Raw genomic sequence first — 22006 nt, 5'->3', positions numbered from 1 at the left:
TGGCCTTTGGAGCAGAGGGACTCCCCCATCGGAGAGTTTCGGCCCCGGGATCTCTTGACAGGGGAAGGCTTGGACTGGCCGCACGATCCCCTGAGCCCCTCCGGTAAGTCTCTTGTGTGTCCCTCCTTGCAGGGACAGGAAAAACACTGAGGGAGAGGGGGTGGGACATGACCTTTTAACCTCTTGTGTGTTTTCCTGTCCCTGTAAGGAGGAGGAGGACGTCCTCCATGGTGCTGTCAGGTGGACGTCCTGGAAATACAGCATTTTCAGTTTTCACACTTTTTTGTTAATTACATAATTCCACATCTGTTAATTCATAGTTTTGATGCCTTCAGAGTAAATCTACAATTTTCATAGTCATGAAAAGAAAGAAAACTCTTTGAATGAGGTGTGTCCAAACTTTTGGTCTGTACTGTATATATATTTATTAAGTCACACATCGAACCCAGGAACCCAGCGAAATCCAAAAACGTTACTAGCCCCTTCCACAGACTCCGTAACCGAATGCTATAAAGCTCAGAAAGCAAACACGTTGAAGTGAGTAAATTAGGCCTCTTTCACACTTCAGTTTTTTGCCATCAGTCACAATCCGCCGTTTTGTCAAAAAAACGGATCCATCAACTGATGGCGCTGGATCCGTTTTTTCTCATAGACTTGTATTAGCGATGGATTGTGACGGATGGCCGCACGTTTCATCCGTCGGAAAATCTTTGTCCGTCGGCTGGAGACGACGAACAAAGGAACATTTGTGTATGTCGGAAAGTCTGACAGCGACGGATCCAGCACCGTATATCGTTGGCTATAATGGAAGCCTATGGGCGCAGGATCCGTCGCTCTCCGTCAAAAGAAGGAATCCAGCGACGGATTCCGTCTTTTAAAATGGAGCATGCCCGGAATAATTTCTCTTCCTTTATTTTAACCCCTGCTGGTGCAGCGCTAAGTGGTCGCTAGTGAGCTGCCACACAGACAGATCTCACAAGCGACATCGCAGCGGTAGGGGGTCACTACTTACCTGTCAGACGCGGTGATCCTGACGTCCTCCCGCCCATGTCCACGCGTCGCCCGTCGCCACAGCAGGAAGCCGACGACGAGAAATGGCCCAGGCCGTTGTCACGCGATCAGCGATAACCAGCGGGGGAGCGGTCGGAGGTAAGTATCAGAGATAGCGATATCGCTAGCAATATCGCTATAACGTCACAAAAACCAGTGACGTTATAGCGATATTTCTAGCGATATCGCTTAGTGTGACAGGCCCTTTAAAGTCGTCTAAACATGACCTCCCCCACCGCCCCCAACCTTCCCTCCAGCCATAATCTCTTGGCACAACACGAAGGTCGAAGGGATAAGAGAATTACAACTGCAGAACACTCGTTTGCAACAATTTAAACCGTTTGCGGTGGAACAAACAGAAATTTGAGGAGGTTGAGTTGTTCCAGGAGATTTTCCTCTTCCACTTTATAACTGAAGGATACAAGATCCCACGTTACAATACAAAATAAGTAGATAAAACCTGTCAAAGAAAGAAAAAAAAAAAAAACTAACAAGTTTGTAGCAACTGGCAGGAACTACTCCTAAAGAAAAGGAAATTGTATCTTAACTTTTGACAGCTGTTGATCTAGTGCACACGTGAGAAAGGTAGTGATATCATGATAGATCTGTTCTTTGTCAGCTGCAGAAACACTGGAAGCAGCCTTCCACATGCAAACCCAAGGGGCTGTTTAACCCCCTCCTGTCACCTACAGACTCCCCCTTATCTACCCCCTGCACTCCAACCCTGCGCCAGTGGGCAACTTGCACGCTACCCTACCTACAGCCAGGAGTGATGGAGGATTCAAAGTTTATTCTTGGCATTTTTTGGGGGTAGCGACATGTATAAAATGTAAAAGTCTGTTCCAGATTTTGATCAGCTGCAATGCCATAAAATGACAACAAAAAGCAACGTGTGGTATCTGTAAATAAAACGGATGCCACACATACCCGACACGTGGACATATGAAGGAAGCCTCAAGATTGCTTTGCCGCCAATGAAATTTGCACCTACTCTGTTTGTTCTTGGCCTGTTGCATGCTCCAGAGAAGACAGATGACTGTACATGTGTCAGGCATGAGCGGAAAAAGTGAAGCACTTGCCCCTTCAGTGAAAAGCGATTTACTGGGCATGCGTCAGACATGAACAGCATACGCACACGATTGTACAGCAATTTTCTAGACTGATCGGGCAAAATAGGTCCAGCTGATGAACTACTTGTGCCATCCTAGATGCACTTATTTGTAATTTAATTTTCTCTGCAACGGGACAGTACATTAGGGCACAAAAAGCTGGAAGTTATAAAAATCACTGCGCCCGGGTCCGGTACAAACAGCAAATACTCTCCTCTCTGTCCAAGGTACTCAGTGATGTGCTGCACGTGCGCCGTGCACTAAGCGCAAAAATGCACTTGCATATATAGTTTTAAAATGGATTTTCTCTGCAATCAAACAGTTTGGGACAAGAAAGGTAAAAAGTAATGGGCCTTAAAATGCCATAGAAAGTAATGTGTTTCCTAACCCTAATGCTATTGACTGGCTAGTTGAGTTTAACACATGTAACGCAGAGAAACTGCAGAAAATCTAGCATGATATTTGCAAACTGTTAACTAGATTGGAATAAATCATCTGGCTTTCCATCGCCATCACGGCCTCCATAGCTCAACGTGAGAGCAGGGAGTGAACGTACAGACAGCTAATCGATAAACCCGTAAAAAAGGTCCAGACTCCTCCACAATCATTTCAGACTGTGCAATACAACATCTTGTGCTCGTTACTGCGGTCGTCTCGGCTGTTTATGGCAGACGTCGTTGAATAAGCAAACAATTTACATATAAGGCAAGAGCTTCTGCAGACCTCCCTTCCTTGCTGGAATGATGGCGGCAAATCACTAAAAGTGGAATTTGTGGGTAGCAAAAAAAAAAAAAAAAAAAACACATTCTCCAGAAAGTAAGTTAATAGAAAACTCGGATTTGCATAATTGTTAAATAGATTCCAGTGATTGGTGTCAATTCTGGGAAACAAATTGTATGGAGAAGAATGGGACGGTTATTAGATGGAGACTTTATGGATGTTTTCTCACAGCACCCAAGACCTAAACTCCATCTGAAAGTGTCGCATCAGGTGTCAGACCCCTGCCGACCCGATGTCGACATCAGGTGTCAGACCCCCGCCGATCAGACAATGACGACCAAGTAGAAGGTTAGGTCATAATATATAACTCACAGAGGACACCTTTAAAAGGGTAAAAAGTTTAAGTCTCATCCAAAAATTTTTAATAATCAGGGGTCATGTGACATGCAGGGGATCACGCCCGATCTGGGCTTCTAGTTCTATGTGACCGATACTGGTGCACATCAATACGCAGAATCTTGTACCTTCCAGGAAACTTTAGCGGATGGTAAAAAAAAAAACTCCCGACCAAGTAGAGAAATGACATCTAGAATGCTGTAAAATGGGAAATATACACATAAGGGGAGTCTAGGAGGGCGGCAATGGAAATACTGATTATACACCGGCGGCCCGACGCTCACGGAGACGTGGTCGCAGAGCATGCTTATTTCTGAATCTGAAAAGGGGGCTGAGCTGCTGCCAGACGTCTCTGAGGGTGGCTCATATCCCACCGGGATGGAAGGATTGTGCATGTCAAAATCAAACAGCTACTTCCTTTTTTTTGTCCAATATCTGCTGTCAAGAGGTCGAAACGCCCCCTGTGTGTATCAGGTAGTTGTCCAGTCCCAATAAAATGAGCAAGTTCAGCAACTATATGTCTGGGCACGTTAAGGGGGTTTTCCAGGATATTTAAAAAAAAAAAAAAAAAAGCAAAATTGTAAATAAAAAAAATAAAAATAAAATACAAATTAATCCAAAAATATTTAATAAAAAAAATTATAAAATGAAGTTATATATGTGAATTCACCAGTCAAATCTTTATAACTTCCTCTCCAGTAGTCCCTGCTGATCTCTACTTCCTACAGCAATCACCTACTATACATCATTCTAGTGACTGCTGCAGCCAATCGGCGGTGATGTACAGCACATGATCTCTGCAGAAAAGTACTAGGGACAACTACAGTGCTGTTGGGAGAAGTGATCGACAGAGGTTCTTATTTTATTTTCTTATTTATTTTCTTATTTATTTAACCCATTTCCTGCTTTTAACCAAATGTTTGCAAATCCCAGAAAACTTCCATTAACTTTCCCTGATTAAATATAAAACTTCTAAAAGTAAAAAAAACAAAAAACATATTTACAAATCTAAAATATTTCTAAAATATACTAATATACATACACACAATATACCGTACATACATACGTGTGTAATATATATATATATATATATATATATATATATATATACACACACACACAATATGTTTTTAATTTTATTTTTAATTTAATTTATTTTTTAAGAAACTGGCACGGATTTGGAACTACTCTTGGAGATATGTGTAATTGGCGACATCTAGAAGGGGTGAGGGGTAAGGGGTAAGGGGTAAGGGATTCCCCCCCCCGCCCCCCATCACTGTTGCTTGTCTATTGCATACACCTAATAAAAAAAGTACATATAAGAAAAATGTAATGACTAAGACTGGTAATGTGAAGAAAACCCCTACTTCCTAGTGGAGGATCTGAGCAGTGTGGCGTCAGTCCTTCTATTATCACTGCCGGCCTCAGGAGTCTCCTTACATTAAAAACAGCAGAAACATTTAGAAATGGTGGGGAATCTCCAGTGAAAGAAAGCCGTGCTGATCATTTAAGGTCAAGCCCAAAAGAAAATCCCTGTTTTCAAGCTCAGAAGCACAGGAAGCAAATGTTAAAACAATTAAAGCCGGAATGAATTAGTCAGGTAGGGAGCGACGTCACTAGACTTCCTGGATCCCTGAAATGAAGCGCAATCATGGTAGAAAACAAACAGAAGGCCTTTCAGGGGGCCAGAGATGTGGAAAATTACTTTTTTTTTTCCCTTTTGGCGTGAAGTAATATGGCATTTCTTGGGAAACGACCAAGAAAGGAAAAAAAAAAAAGTTTCTATTTCAGTTTGTGCAAAAAAAACCCAGAGAATTCGAGCAAAAGATAAAACTGCGTCAATGCGAAACCCAAATAAGGAGGCTCTAATCAGAGGATTTTGAGCAGAGGGCCCAGTAGAAAAAGCAGAATGCTGAGAAGCAAACTTGGCACTCAACACATAGCCCAGACAACTTACATTTCTCTGCATAGGCAGAAAACAAAGCTTAAAAAGGGAACATGCGAGGACGGGTTTACTACCGAAACGAGTGGCACGGCTGCATAGATCCTAATAAAACAAGAAAAATGATACCAGTCTTGTAATAATCCATTTTTCCAGTGCTGAGAAATCGGGCTCTGAAAAGACATGCAAATTAACCTGGGCGTGTCAATGGATTTGAAGTTAATTGACACGCCCCCAGCACACGCCCAGGCTAATTTGGACTTCTAATCTTGATTTCTCAGTGCTGCCACATCGGATTACTGCAAGAAAGTTATCATTTTTTATCGTTGCATTAGGACCTATACAGCCGTACCAGCAGTTTCAGTTCTAAACCCATCCCTTTAACATGCAAATCTTCACCTTTACGGAGTTCAGCATGCTCTGGGTCACTGAACAGGTGGTTCCTCTGAGCTGCAGAAGGAAACTAGGAATATTCCAGGAGACTCTATAAAAAACTTGATGCGGTTTCCCCATTTACACCTTTCGAAATCATCCATCAGGATCCAAATCACAGTAAGAACATAGCATCATTGTATTTCTTGGATCCAGGTATGATTAGGAAAAAATGTAAAAAAATTATTCATACTCATAGTAGGTTTTATTTGTGCCCCTTGGAAATCTTACAGAAAGAGAAGGGATCAAAAATCTAGTTTCCTAGAGAGCTCGGCTGTAGTTTGGTGTGTGATGGTTATATATATAGAGCAGTAGATGTCCTGCATTAAGAGTCCCGCATTCTCAGGGCGTCCGGTTACAGTGATGGCTGGCCAATGACGGCCATGGACACATTCATGGGATTAAAATGTGTGAAAAGTGAAATATCGACATAGTAACGCAACCTGTACACCAGCCATAGAGGATATCTACAGCACACACTTTTCTGGAAAGGAAAGCTGCAGCAAAGACGACAAACAACTTTACTATACGCCAGAATATTTAATTAGAGCTTTATGATCTCGCACTAAATGAGCGGTAAATCTCCAAAACAAAGTAGGAGACAACATGGCAATGCGTTCACTTACCGAAGATCTCCCCATTTTTGGCATATTCTGTCACCAGATAAAGCATGTTTTTGGTTTCCATAACCTAAAATAAAAAAGAAACAATAAAAAAATGTGTCAAATATAAAAAAAAAATTTTTGTTGCAAAAACCAGAAGAAAAAAATACCAATTAGAGAACAAGATATTAGAGAATATAAAAAACACTACTAAAAGAAAAAATTCCTAAACATCGCTCCTTCCATTAGCCAAAGGAAAACGCCAAAGAGTTTCAGACAAGTCCATAGTATCTTAATTTTAGAAAACAGCTATTCACGGTGCAGCCAGTTGAGCGTGCATATGTTCTGAAAGGAGATTAGACAGCAAACACCTGCCACGCTGTTCTCAATTCCCACGAGAACAAAGGGTCAGGCATGCTGAAATTCAACAGCCCCATCCTCCTTCCTCAGACACCCGACATTAGGAAAAAGCGAGGACGCCCACCCAAACTATTGCTGCAACTAATATGTGGGCAACGGCTGCCATCTTGGTGAAAGGCGTTACCAATTTGACAGAAAAGGGAACAGCAACAAAAAGCCTATCTCCGAGTCCGGACGACCCGACATCCACACAGTACATCATTTTAATTTCTCCCATGCAATTCTTCCTTTTTCCTATGGAGGCACTGCAGAGATACTGAACACCTGCTCTGATCTCCCCCTGTATATCATCATGTCCGATTAGGGTTCCCAAAAAAGGAAAAAAAAATTAAATCAGCTAATTTCAGCAGTTCTGATCAACGGCAGCCAGAACTGCGCTGCACAGCTCTGTCAACCGTATATTAGCCACGGACGGTACCGTAAATTCACCCCGTGCATCTCCATAGCTGAGCAATTCCGGCTGCCGTTGCCACCAGGAACAGTTGATCGGTGGAGGTGCCAGGTTTCACAACCCCACAATGCTGATGACTTATCCTGAGGATAGCCAGTCAATCCTAAAGTAATGGACAACCCCTTTAAGCTGTTAAGACCGTGTCATAGGAGTGTAAAAGGCCCACATCTCCTTCCTTTAAGCCATTCTGGCAATCTTTTATTAATTTTGCATTTTTGCTGCATTATGTTTTAGGAATGTCCTTTTTTATGAACTCGGTGCAGATTTTATGGTGGAAATGCTGGAATTCTACACTGAAAAATGAGACTTTTTTTTTTTTTTTTACATACATTGTTCAGTTGCCATATTAAAGTCTATAAGGGAACAAAAACATGAAAAAAAGTGCAGACTCGCAATGGGCAGGAGATTTGATGAAATCACATGCAGCTTGAATTGTTACATGCAGATTTTATGCACTAAAAAAGGTAACATGTTAGGCTAGTTTCACACTAGCGTTTATTCCACGCAGCGCACGGCGCCGCTAAGCCCCGCCCACTGCCGGCTCCCTGCCCGCCCCATCCGGTCATCGCCGCCTACTATCGCACATGGACGCTTGTGATCCGCGCACCCTATCTTTAGCATAGGGTGCGCAGATCGTGCGCTAGCAGAATTTTGGCGTGTGCTGCGCACTTTTGAAGGTGCGCCCGTGTGCGCCAAATGCAGCATGTTGCATTTCGGCGCGCTTGGCGCACCTTCAAAAGTGCGCAGGGCGTGCCAAAATCCTACGAGCGCACGGCCAGCGCACGATCTGCGCACCCTATGCTAAAGATAGGGTGCGCGGATCACAAGCGTCCATGTGCGATAGTAGGCGGTGATCACCGGAGGGGGTGGGGCTTAGCGGCACCGTGCGCTGCATGGAATAAACGCTAGTGTGAAACTAGCCTTACGTGTGAACTCTGCGTTCAGGAGGATTTTGGGGTGAATATATAAATATGCTGCATGTCCTGAGCCATTTGTCAGATACTGTTTTACCACCATTTCTATTCTTACCTGGTAAAGCTTGATAATGTGGGGATGGTCCAGCATCTTCATTATTTGTACTTCCCTGTAGATCTTTTCTAGGTTTACAGCATCCAGCTGAGATTTGTCGATAATCTTTATTGCCACCTGCGGAGCGGACAGAGGAGCGTGCGTTAGACGACAAGATACATGTCTAATTACATGCCATCAGAATTACACGGCTGCAAATGGCACCCGAAAGAGGATAGTCTTCATTTGCACTAGTCACCACGGTGGCTCAGTGGTTAGCGCTGCAGCCTTGCAGTGCTGGGGTTCTGGGTTCGAATCCCCACCAAGGACAACATCTGCAAGGAGTTTGTATGTTCTCCCCGTGTTTGCGTGGGTTTTCTCTGGGTTCTCCGGTTTCCTTCCACATTCCAAAGACATACTGATAGGGAATTTAGATTGTGAGCCCCATCAGGGACAGTGATGATAATGTGTGCCAACTGTAAAGCGCTGCGGAATATGTTAGCGCTATATAAAAAGATTATTTTTATTATTAGCTTTGAAGGATAGTCACCCATCAAGAAACTTTTCCATTAAATAAAAATGCATTCTCCCTTTATATTATCATGAATGAAATGCGATGTAAAAAAAAGTTACGTTATGTAAAATATTTATTAGTAATTACTTTATTTTATATGGTCAGCCTGTAGAGATCGGTGATACCCCTAGTGATCAGCTGACCGTCTGCCAGGCTGAGCTCTGTACATTTTATATTGCCTGTTTCTGGAACAGTAACAGTACACCTGAAGTAACAAACATTCAGAGGGTTGGGGGGGGGGTGACCTCCAGGAGGGTTGGGGGGGGGGGGGGGGGGGGGGACTCCAAGCTCCGATCCTCCCCCAACGCTCAGAACCACCATAAAGATTGGCTTTCAGCATCAAAGTATCGAAAATAAAAAACCCTCTTTAATAGCAGAATATAACTTAATCCATTTCACTGTGGTTGTAGGTAGGTGGTCATAATTATTTGATATTCTGCTATTAAAGGGTTTGGTTTTTTTTGAGGCTTTGATAAAGAAGGCCAATCCTTTGAGATTGAGGAAGCTGCAACACCAGGAATCTCCAGGAACAGACTCACTGTTGGGCAGGCACACTGCCATGCCTCCTGGTAATGCAGTTCCACTTGATTAAGTATGGAGTCGTGCCTGGCAAACAGAGTCAATCACCCAGGTTCTGACAGATGGACTCTCGTCCATCAATATCAGATTGGTGTCCTAGGGATTGGATCATCAATCAGTGGAGTAACTTGAAACTTTTGAGCCTTAATGTAAAGTCTCCAACAGGGTCGCCAACTATCCAACTACTTGTTTTCTCATACATGTCTAAGGGAGCCTTAGGACCCCCCTTATGCTGGCCATACACGTGATAAACGACGAAAGATCATTCAAATACGAATGTCCATTTGCCCGACAGCATTATATACATTACATTGTAGACACCTATTAGGTGAAGCCATACATTTCCGATGAACTGTGAACTGTCGATAATCACTGGCGTGGCGCTAATGAAATAAAGTTTATGAATGATTAGCGCATCCACATTATACCATGCACAATAGTCGTATGAATATACACTCACTGGCCACTTTATTAGGTACACCTGTCCAACTGTGTGTTAAGACTTAATTTCTAATCAGCCAATCACATGGCGGCAACTCAGTGCATTTAGGCATGTAGACATGGTCAAGAATCTCCTGCAGTTCAAACCGAGCATCAGTATGGGGAAGAAAGGTGATTTGAGTGCCTTTGAACGTGGCATGATTGTTGGTGCCAGAAGGGCTGGTCTGAGTATTTCAGAAACTGCTGATCTACTGGGATTTTCACGCACAACCATCTCTAGGGTTTACAGAGAATGGTCCGAAAAAGAAAAAAAATCCAGTGAGCGGCAGTTCTGTGGCCGGAAATGCCTTGTTGATGCCAGAGGTCAGAGGAGAATGGGCATACTGGTTCGAGCTGATAGAAAGGCAACAGTGACTCAAATTGCCACCCGTTACAACCAAGGTAGGCAGAAGAGCATCTCTGAACGCACAGTGCGTCGAACTTTGAGGCAGATGGGCTACAGCAGCAGAAGACCACACTGGGTACCACTCCTCTCAGCTAAGAACAGGCATCTGATGGCTACTTTCAGCAGGATAATGCGCCATGTCATAAAGCTCGAATCATCTCAGATTGGTTTCTTGAACATGACAATGAGTTCACTGTACTCAAATGGCCTCCTCAGTCACCAGATCTCAATCCAATAGAGCATCTTTGGGATGTGGTGGAACGGGAGATTCGCATCAGGGATGTGCAGCCGACAAATCTGCGCCAACTGTGTGATGCCATCATGTCAATATGGTCCAAAATCTCTGAGGAATGCTTCCAGCACCTTGTTGAATCTCTGCCACGAAGAATTGAGGCAGTTCTGAAGGCAAAAGGGGTCCAACCCGTTACTAGCATGGTGTACCTAATAAAGTGGCCAGTGAGTGTATATCATACATGTCCGATCGATCGTTTGGACAACTACGATCATTCGTCGCCCAAAAGTCAATCATTTGCCACTAGTGATGAGTGAGCGTGCTGGGATAAGGTGTTATCTGAGCATGCTCTGGTGCTAACAGAGTATATCTTCAGCATGCTCGAAAAATATGTTGGAGTCCCCGCGTCTGCACGACAGCTGCAACACATGCAGGGATTGGCTGATTGTTAGGTAAACCATGCATGTGCTGTGTCTGTTAAACAACCGCCAGAAATGCAGCTGCGGGGACTCTTGAACATATTATTCGAGCACACAGAAAACACTTAGGACTCGAGCATACTGAGATAACACCTTATCCAAGCATGTTCAATCATCACTACTTGCCACCTAAAAACCATAAACGAGAGATCAACTTGGACTTGTCTATTTAATACAACTTTGGTCTCATGTGTATGGGGGGGGCCTTTAGGTTCTAGGATCTAGGCGGGACTGCAACGCCGATGGCCATCCAAGTATCCAAGTCGTGGAAATACCCTTTAAATTTTCCCTTTTCCAATAAAAAGGATTTAAAAAAAAAAAAAAACAGCTGGAAAAGTTTGTGCTCAAACCCCCCCCCCCCCCAAATGAATGCTAATTTGGCACATCTGTGGGCTATGAAATACTGCCATCCTACTGTACAGTCCTAAGGCTTTATAGACTAGAAGTAAGGGCACGTTCAGGCGGCCGTGCTAGTTTTTACGCATCAGTTAAAGGGCCTCTGCGTGACATCCATTTTTAATGCACCAGCACAATAACGGATCAGATATGTACAGTTGACACATGGATCCAGAGAAAAAAAAAAAAAAAGCTATGTGTGAATAGCTACTTGAATCCTATGGGTCCACTTTAAGCTTAGAAAGTCTAATTTAGAGGATGTCAGCCCTGTAGGAGAGAATGAAGCCCTCCTCTAGCTGTACGGGAGCCGGGTGACGTGGATGAGCCGCTCGGCACATGCACAATGAATAAAGCTGCTGACATCTCATGATTCAAGCTTTCTCAGAATTATATTCCTCTCCTCCGGGATGCAGTGACAGCTGGCAGGGGAGCAGAGGGATTGCCACAGAGGCAGCCTGATTATTCCTGCACCCCACAGGATTCCTCCAGGACACACTTTATATTCCCTAGTGAATTTCGGCTTAACCCCTTCCAGACATGAAGCGACTCTCCATCTGACACATTCGGGAACATTTTTTGACCAATGTCATAGAAAAGTCACATTACGCAATTACTTCCAGATGTCACTAAATGCAGAAAGACAGGAAAAAAAAAAAAAAAAAAAAAAGCAAAAAACAGCCAAGACACAAAATCCACGAGCACCAGCTGAACAGTGCAAAGGGGGAAATCCACAACAAAACAAGCAAGAAATATGCGGATTTTACAAAGGACACGTTGCTAATTTTTCTTGGGTCAGTCTCATGTGGCCAAATTTACCTGGCCTTCCGCATAAGAGAATACTTGGGTATACAAAACCTGCATTGCTTTCTACACTAAAGAATGCTCCATCTGTACACAATTTATGAGTATGTGGGGCAAAAGAATAACTACTCCATATTCAGTACAAAATGGAAGCAAAAGGTGGGCAGACATGTGTTATCCATTTAATAATCTGACAATGAATGAAAGGTTGGGCATGCTGGATTTCAATATGCCTGCTCATTTTCTCTATAATGGAAGATGAGCCTCTTTGGCCAAAGGTGACATACAACAAATCTCTCCCGTCTTGGCCAAGCTGAGCGTGCATGTGCATGAGTGGGGGATCCAGACGAACAGCCGCTAAAAGTCTGTGGTTCATGGAATAAACCGGTCAATCACTACAAATGAAGAGCTCATAGAATTAAAAAAAAAGATGTTTGTATATAAAAAAAAAAGCAAAAAAATAAAACAAAAACAAACGTCTTAAGCTTCTCTTTTGAGACCAATGTAAAAATAACGAGACCCATGACTGAAGTCAGCGATCCCTTTGATGTCAGGCGCTCACAGTTCTGATGCACGTGGATCAGTTCCTTTTTCCTTGGCGCTTGTTCTACCTTACTCATAACCGTATGCTTTTGCTACACCATGCCAAAGGCAAGTTTCGTTCAAATTTCAAAAATCACAAATCTTAAAATTTTCCAAAAGAAAAAAAAAAAAAAAATTATACTGTATCCATTTTTGGGTGTTAACTAGACTAGAGTATGGAGTTAAATGACTTAAGACCAGTCCACCAAATCCACAATCTCTTAAGGCAAAAGAAGAGCCCAACAGCAGATAGGAGGACATTACCATCCATTTATTCAAAACCCCCATTTTTTTTTTTTTTTTTTTAAATGAAAAAAGGCAGAAAATGTAAAAAGAAAAGATGTGAATTTTTGTGCAGAACGAAGAGTGCTAACAAGTGTGCACATTTTTTTTCAATACCACAACTATGGCACGTCAGTCATAAGAAATTCTACTTTAAAAAAATATATATATATAAATTTCTTAAGGCTGACGTGCCATAGTTGTGGTGATGAAAAAAAATTTCTACACTTGTTTGCACTCCTCGTTTTGACTTTTTTTTTTCCAGGAGGTCAACATGAGGCAAAAAAAACTTCCCGTCTGTCTGTGTATACACTAGAGCAAAGTGTGTGCTTTATGGCAGCTGAAATGGAAAGAGGTGCCTAGTGGACAGACTCTTCCTGCCAGATTGGCTTGGGATTGACAAGATGTGCCAAAAAAGAGACATGTCAATCAAGTAGAGTGGGTTGGAGGAGCAAGTGGGATCTGCCCAGTGGACTTTTCTCCCTCGTGTCCGCCACGCTTTGCCTCCCTCGATTTTCTTCAAACGCTATAGCATTTTGGGACTTAATCAAAAGTTTAATGACAGACCCAGTCGGGAATTCATACAGTCCTTAATTGGGCAGTATGCTACTGGCAGTTATTTCTAAAAAATAAATAAGGGGCTTGGGCTAAATATGCATTTGTAAGTAGATCAAGTGAGGATACATACATCACTAATACGGGTTGACTACAAAAATATCAGTTTAATATTATACAATTATCTAATAAAGAGTAAATTTAATTCTGTAAAGGCCTTTTGTGGTCTCGTGTTGAACTAAACCACATGTCAAATACGAGAATCGAAATGGCTGGCTGCAAATTTTGTTATACAAGCGTAATAAATGCCAAATAGGTCGCTATAACTCAGATAATTGGGGGAAAATAATTTGACTTTTGGGTATTTTGGTAGTACAACTGTTACAAAAAAAAAAAAAAAAAAAAAAAACGGCACAATGAAATTATTTGACTCATCAGGACTAGCCCTCGTTTCTGCTTATTTTGCCTGTTGGCTGCTCTTTTTTACCTTTCACTCCATGTCCTTGTTATCTAGAAGGAATCATCATCTCGATGACTGAAGATATTATTATTTTGTTCCCGGCACTCACATTGTGTACACAGCCATTCTATGTTCAATTCTTTATTATCCTGACAGCGACCATCCAATGCCGCTATCCATCTACCCTAGCATGCCCATCCATATCTGCTATGTCTTATGTGACTGCTCGCTTTCAGGAGTGCTATTAAAGGCCTGTCGTTACCAATCATTTCCTACAGAATGCAATAAACCATCAAAGTTTGCCACAAAAATCAATACGTCTTCCCGTGCTGTCCGCGAATCAAGGAATACTGTCAAGGTAAATTGCTGTATATACCCATAAAAGAGATGACCCCCCCCCTGAAACTCTAAGAGGAGGGTTTATATGACAAAGCAGGATTGTAACTGCTAAAGAAAAAAGGAAACTAGTCGAATCTAACGAAACATCCGAATGTAATATTACACTGCAGTCTTCACACATTGTTGATCACATCAACGTTAAGAGATGTTGAGAATTTGTGGACAGCGAAGGTAGATATATAGACGACATACAACCAGAAGAAAATGCAGATATATCGACGTCCAACCCCTCCTCCCCAAAAAAAACAAGTGAGTGTTTGGAAGCCATCTAAAAGGATGTTCTAGCATGGGACAGGAGAAGGGCTTTTAGAATGCCCCCACATGCTCCCCTTCATCCTTGTAACCATTTAATTGCCACTTTAAAAGGGCTTGTCCAGTTGGACAAAAGTTCTCTCTCCTGAAGAGAAGTGGTAACTTTTAGATGGGTAACGATCTAACAGATTGGTCCAATTGCCAGAATGGGGCACTTTACACCCATTAGAATAAAACAGCAGCGCGTATGCTCAACCACCATTCCCTTTATTTCCTATAGGGATCCTAGGAGTACTGCGCTCTGGCAGTCCCATGGGGAATAAAAGTGCCTTGTTCTGGCGATCGGTGTGGTTCCCAGTGGTCAGACCTCCACTGATCTGAAAGTTATTATGCATTTCTATAGCGCCATTTATTCCATGGCACTTTACATGTGAAAAGGGGAAATATAGACAAGTATAATAAACATGTGTAAGACAAGGGACACACAAGTGCATAAGGAGAGGGGACCCTGCCCGCGAGGGCTCAAAGTTATCACTCATTTGTTGAATGAGTAGTAATTTGTTTCAACTGGACAAGCCATTAAACATGTAATACTGCAAATCTGTAGAATGAGAATCTCTCTGATTAAAGGGAGTTGGCCAACTATTACAAGTCATCACCTATCCATGCAGACTGCTGTGGGTCCAACCGCTGAAAACAGGGTCCTGAAGGCCCTCGCTTGAATAGGGATCACTCCTTTATCAATTGTGAATCAGGCCGATAAAGATTGCAAAATATGGGGCCTTATTTAATTGGAGGTCTCCATAGCCTGTTCTCAGGAGTGGGGACTCTTGCAGATCACCAACTTATCACTTAGCGTGTGCATAGCCGATACGTTTTCATGGTCAGTCTACCCCATTAGAAGTGTTAACCCTTTTAAAAAAAAAAAAAAAAAAAATCCCTAAAAAGTAACCAGTAAGCTCATCATGACATATTTCCTGGTTGGCTTCCCATCTGTAGGAGACCTGTGCTCAATTTCCCTGCAGTGCCTCCAATAGGGAAAACTAAGCACTGCTCGGTGCTTATCAAAAGGCTCCTGACAAATTCTTGTGCCCCCTTCTCAATGGTGACCTAGGCAGTTGCCTACGCTGCCTGCACCCGTACCAGAAGGGCCTGTCTGGTTGTGGGCCTCCTTGTCTGCTATATTTTTCTAACAGAATCAATGTTCTCAGTGTTAAGAGTTGTGACGGAGCACAAAGTCTCTGACGCCGTCACTTACCCCAGCAGGCCACGGATACTATTAGAAATATTGGTCTTGTAGTAAATCTTGATTTCCTCCATCCTGGGTAATATTAGTAATATATCCCATCTGGAGCTTGGGGACGGGGACAACATGGGCCTGTGTGATTTCAAATGTCAGGGCTGAATTTCAATCCCAGTCCGTACCTGCATACCGGCTCTGACGTGGCTGGTTGCGCTCCATTACTAGTTAAAGGCCATTGCCCAAAATGCAGAGAAGCAGAGTAATAAAGATCAATAATAGTGCTATTTTTGCCGAACTTCCATTAACTACCCCTATAAACAAGACTGTAATAATGAAAAATTAAGAACAAAGACCAAATTAATTGATTTTCTTGGAGCAGGATTGTCTGCCAGTAATCAGTAGCATGTTGCCTAAATACTTGTCCTACGTTGTTGAAGAAATGAATCCCGTCTTGCTCCAGAACATTAAAGTCCTGGCACGGTGACGGCAGCTAGGACGTGTCTCAATGGTTTGATTCCTTAGTCTGCAGCTCAGCCGGCCGAGCAATCATTACATTCCAGCTCATTCACGCCCTCGGTGCCGCTGATTCCAAAACTAAGTGAGCAGGCGGCCAAAAGCTGGAGAATAGGCCTTGTGGTTAAATAATGAGGGTTAATAAATAATAATACAACAAACGGGGGCTTTGTTAAAACTTGCGTTGGCGCCTTCGTGTCGGTTTTGCTCACATGCTGACATTGCTATTCTCTTAATGACCTCAGTAACTAACGCTTTACATTCACTTACCGCGTCTTGTTGGCGCTGATGATCATGTAGGTAGCCCCTCATCAGAGACTGTATTCTAACATACCTCCTCCGTAAACACTTAAGGAAATCTTAAAAGGTTGTGGACACTTTCAGGGTAAAATTTGTGTATTTTTTGGATAGGGTTTGATTAAACATTCAAGACTGTTTGGCTTCTACAGCCTCTATGTATAACAGTACATAGTAGACTGAGGTGACACTAAAATCCGCCAGCGAGTTTGTTCTCTGGTCTGAAACCCTTCTCTCTCTTCTCCAGGACCATCTTGTATTCTGATTTACAACTAATTGAAAAGTTACACTTGAGCTGTTCTGGAACGTTTTATAGTCCGACACATACATGTACTGTGACACACAGAAACTGTAGAATACAAAATGCTAAATTTTAAAAGGAAACTTTATTGCAAAAAGGACTCATCTAAAAATATATGCATTTAAAGGGGATGTCCACTGGATAGGTGACAACTTCTTAGAACTTTGAGGGTCCGACTGCAGAGACCCCACCTACTCCCACCGTCAATCGCCAGAATTGGGCACTTTTATGCTCAGTCAGTCCTACGCTAACATGAAAACCTCAGAAAGAGGAAAAAATCCTCCAAAAAATTAAGATACAAACCAGACAGGCCTAAATGCATCTGCACTAATAAAAGGTGCAGCGGACCCAAGTAAAGTGGCAGCTGCACAGGTGCATAAATACCAAATAAAACAGCCAGCCTACAATCAGAGATTGGCCGTGTGGTACACCAGTGCAGAAGAAATAATCCGCGTGTGGCAGGGTTCACACAGGGAATGCAGGGCTTCTGGTTCACAACCTCTTAGTAACACCATATAGGGGGGCTGCCAAGTGCCAACTACAACGCATCCCGTGTGAACAGAGGCCACAAGTTCGCAGAACCATTTGGGCCCAACTGCACCCTGGAAAAAATATAAAAAGTGCACAAAAAACATATCAATATATGTAAGGTATTGGATGATATTAAGGCCTTAATACGGAATGACGCAGTTTGCCATTGGGTATTTATGCACCTGTGCAGCTGCCACTTAACTTGGGTCCGCTGCACCCTGTATTAGTGCAGATGCATTTAGGCCTGTCTGGTTTGTTTCAGAATTTTTTGGAGGATTTTTATGCTCAGGCCTGACTGTTCCTCCTTCTAGTCTCTTTGTAGACTTCTGATAAAAGCAGAGTACAGCTTTCGACAGTCCAAAAGAGAATAAACAGAGCAGTGGTCGAGCATGCCCAGTGCTACTCCACTGTAACAGACAACCCCCAATAAAGTAAAAAAGTCCCCAAAAAAACTTGTCAGGCTGAACCAGTGGGCCTGATCTGGTAAGGTTTAATGGAAGGAGACTGATGGTAAAAATTGAAATGCAAAACTAAAAATGGATGAAAAATGGAGCCAACGTACTGTTCGTTGATTTCTAGTAAGCAAAATATAACGGATATCGGACTTAGGCCGAGAGATAAAAGAACAATCACTTTTTAGCAACCGGGCTCTACTTGCGTCTTCTCCAGCCAAGGTTGTTGCATCGGCTCCTTCTGCTTTCCTGAGATGCCCGAGACCTCAAAGCCAATGTGGTGACCTAGGATCGGCACTAATGCAAACTATTTCATAGGTAAAAATGTTGCACTTGTAAAACAGACTCAGATTCTGCAAAAAAAAAATGCTTTGAGAAAAGGGAAAAAAAAATTATAGCATAGATTGCACTTTTTTGGAAACTTTTTGTACTATTAGTATTGTTTGTCACATTATTTCTAACGATAAACGATACAAGATAGCAATAGCAAAAAAATGGAGCACTTTGATTTGAGCGTCTCCTGACATTGCCCGCATAGGATATGTACACACACTGAGTACTTGCAGCAGATTTTTGTCCTGCGAAAACCCGAGGCTTAGCATGAAAAAATGTTGCATAAAACACGAAAAATGGTGAAAGAATTGATGTCCTGCAGATTTGGGAGAAAAAAAACCAAAAAACAAAAACATAAAATACAAAAAAATTACACGATTTGAGGCCATGTTCACACATTGCATTTTTTATGCAAAATTTAAGCTGCGTTTTACAGTACCAGCAAAAGCTATGAGACGTCAGAAATCTGCATGCACGCTTTTTCTATCTGATTTGGAAAACTGCTGCGTTTTTGCAAATTGCAGTTTGTCTCTTTTCAGCATTTTTGGAGTGTTGTCTCACCCATAGAAAATACTGAGTTAGCGCAAAAACTCAGGTATTGGGTTTTGCTGCGTTTTTAGTGCCAAAACCGTTTAGGGGGGCACTTAGCATTAATCAGCATGCACAAGAGACAAGAACGCAAAAAAAAAAAAAAAAAACGCCGCAAAACCGGCAAATGTGAACAAGCCCTTAGATGCTTTTGCATTTGCGCTTGGAAAACGTCACGATACCACTAAGAAATGATAGATACATACTGGAAATGGATGAGACAAGGCAACAAAAAACGATGCAAAAGGAAAATCGAGGAGGTGAACGCCAAGTTACAGAGTTGTGAAATGCTAACAAGTCAATGTTGGGAAAATGATGACTTCCGGTGACCTCAGACAGAAGGCTAAAGCGGGGATCAGATAGAGGCCTAAACTGGGAATAAACATTTCGTCATCCCGGGCAGATCATTAACGTAGTGGACAGAGTATTCTGTTCTATCCATAAAAAAAAAAAAAAAAAAAAAAAAAAAAAGGACACAAAACTAAAATAACCAACAAAGAGATATTGTTAACCATTCCTATGGCAAAACATCTGTCGGCAGCTGGATCATTGAGAGGAAACAGGAGACATTTATTCAGCTTGTCATATACAAAAACACAGAAATCAAGGTCAGTGTGGTGGAATTAAAGAGGTCATTCAAGTTGTTTTTTTTTTTTAAATCCTTGAAACAGTGCCACTCTTGTCGGTGGGCTGTGTGTGGTACTGCAGCTCCATATGATACACTGTTTGCAATACCAAGCGCAGCCATTAAACGACTGACGTCGCAGAAAAAAAAAAAAAAAAAAAAAAAAAACAGCCTGTGAATACCCCCCTCTAAAGTAGTTATTTTCAAAGGTCTATGGAGTCAGGACTATGTTGCAATAAGCCAAAGATAACCCGTAACTGTACCCGTGATGCGTGCCATTCTGCCGGTACGCTTTTATTATAGTATAAGTGGTATTTGTAAAGTTTGGAAATTATACGTATAAAAGCTATTTTTGATCGATTTGGGTTTACGCAAGTGTCGTAACAAAACTTTACAATCTGACAACTGCCTGTTGATGCACCCACCGCCCTGCACAGGTAGGAGATATGGCTCTAGGTAGTGACTATATACCGACACTAGAACTATAAAGAAGTATATGAGCCACTTTCTTCATTGTCAGGGAATATTGACAATTCGGTGCAGACTGCCAGTAACATGTTGTAGAGCAGGAGGAGAAGAGAAAATATATAGATTTGGGGAAAAAGATTTGGTGCAATTTGTAATCTAATCTCTGCTCATTCCGGGTTAAGAGTCCAGTGGGAGGTCCTAAATCATTGAGACTGCCCTAAAGCACTCCTAAACGCAGTAGGAGCACATTTTATCACAAAGTTATATATAGTTTAGTGGTAAAAATCAGTAGAACTTCTAATTTGGCTATAATTATAAATAATCCCAGCTCCTGCTGGGTTTAGGAGTCCTGCTGATTAGGATTTAGTCCCACTGGACTCTTAAGCCAGATTGAGAAGAGACTAGTTTAATTATAAAATTACACAGAATCATTTCCCACAAAACTATACAATCAGCTTAGCTCCTTCTCCTCTATAATATGTTGCTGAAACATGGACATTGACCAGCATGCCCAACATTACAGGTCCACTTTAAAGAGCCAGTTTAATGCAATAACACAAAAAAAAAAAAATAAATATGCATACCAATTCCAGATTTCACCTTCCTACTTTTTACACTTTGCTATTTCTGTTATTATCCATAGCCATGTCTATCTGGATTAGTGCGCAAGATAGACATACGAACGACCAAATGGCAATCCACATGCAAATCTAGTTAAATAGTCATTATGTTTTCGAACAAAGTTGATATAAAATCAATAGTACAAGCGAGTAAGAGACTTTATTACACATCTTATTCAAGAAATATGCTTCTTTCTCCACTCATGAGCCACTTCTCTTCCTCCTGGACGTCTAATTTGCTCTGAAAATCAGGTAAAGTTTGCCAGTTCACTGAAGGATCAGAATACAGTTTTCTGTTAAAGTATATCGTAAGGAAGAAGAGTGAAAGAAGCAGAGAGATGGATGCTGTTGCTTTCTTGTAAGTGTTTTAGTGCTGGATTCACATTTACACTGCTCAGTATTGCGGTGTAATCAAGAAGAAGAAAGTTCATTCAGCACACCGACATAAATGAAAAAACTTTATTAGGCTAATATGCCATATTAAAATGCAAAAAACACCTGACGCGTTTCTGGTGCACAAAGGCACCCTTAGTCATAGGTGCCTTTGTGCACCAGAAACGCGTCAGGTGTTTTTTGCATTTTAATATGGCATATTAGCCTAATAGTTTTTTCATTTATGTCGGTGTGCTGAACGAACTTTCTTCTTCTTGTGGACATCTGCTGTGCTCACCAGCGAATTCGTGCACCCACCTGTGGATTAATGAACTCAGCCCAAAGTGGTTCTCATTTGGATGCGATGCAAGCTCCCAGTCCTCCCTCTCCTGTATTGCGGTGTAATGTTCTCCATGCTGCTGTTACTTTCTAGGATAATTATTTTACTTCAATGCTGGATTCACAACTACCAAGCTCAATACTACTGTTTAATGTCCTCCATGCTGCTGCTACTTTCTAATGAGTCATTTCACTATAGGGCTGGATTCACACCTACTCTGTTCAGTAATAATGTATAATGTCCTCCATGCTACTGCTTCTAAACAGAAACAGGAGGAGAGCAGAAATCTCTAATCTCTGTGTGTGCAGTGTATGGGAGACATCATTCTAGCTATTCTACACCCACTAGCTTAGAGACAATTGAAAGGTTGAGCTAGTGACTAGAGGGGAAAACGGGTGAAAAAAAAAAAATACACTAAAGGGAGACCCTATTAAGCTATGGAAATGTAACCACTGACCTGAGTAATTATTAGTATCTCGAAAGCTAGTTTTTGCTCCCTTTCATAAAAAAAAGTTGATATAATCATGATGAGGATGATGATGATGATGTATTTGTCAGCTAAACCAGAAATGGTTTGATTTTTATAGAAGTGAGGGGGAAGAAAAAGGAATAAAGGGGGGGGGGGGGGGAGGAGAAATTGAATGAATATTCAGGGTTGTTCTTGGCTTAAAGAGATTTTTTATTAATTGCAGAGTTAATAAAAAGGCTTTTTTTTT

The 22006-nt window shown here is 41.9% G+C and overlaps 1 protein-coding gene across 1 annotated transcript in view; it reads right to left on the bottom strand.

The window, feature by feature from the left end:
• SIK2 (salt inducible kinase 2) overlaps positions 1–22006 on the bottom strand; it is a 125734-nt gene that overhangs the window by 74527 nt on the left and 29201 nt on the right. The window contains exons 2-3 of the mRNA XM_073585135.1: positions 8152–8268; positions 6276–6339 (exon numbers count right to left, since the gene is read on the bottom strand). Of these exons, the coding sequence (XP_073441236.1) occupies positions 6276–6339; positions 8152–8268 (181 nt within the window). The remainder of the gene's footprint in view (positions 1–6275; positions 6340–8151; positions 8269–22006) is intronic.

The sequence above is a fragment of the Dendrobates tinctorius genome, unplaced genomic scaffold (genome assembly GCF_039654945.1).
Source record: "Dendrobates tinctorius isolate UK_male_01 unplaced genomic scaffold, ASM3965494v1 ptg000086l, whole genome shotgun sequence".
In the NCBI taxonomy this organism is placed as follows: Eukaryota; Metazoa; Chordata; class Amphibia; order Anura; family Dendrobatidae; genus Dendrobates; species Dendrobates tinctorius.
The sequence above is the reverse complement of the archived record's forward strand: the minus strand, read 5'-3'. Positions and strand labels throughout refer to the sequence as shown.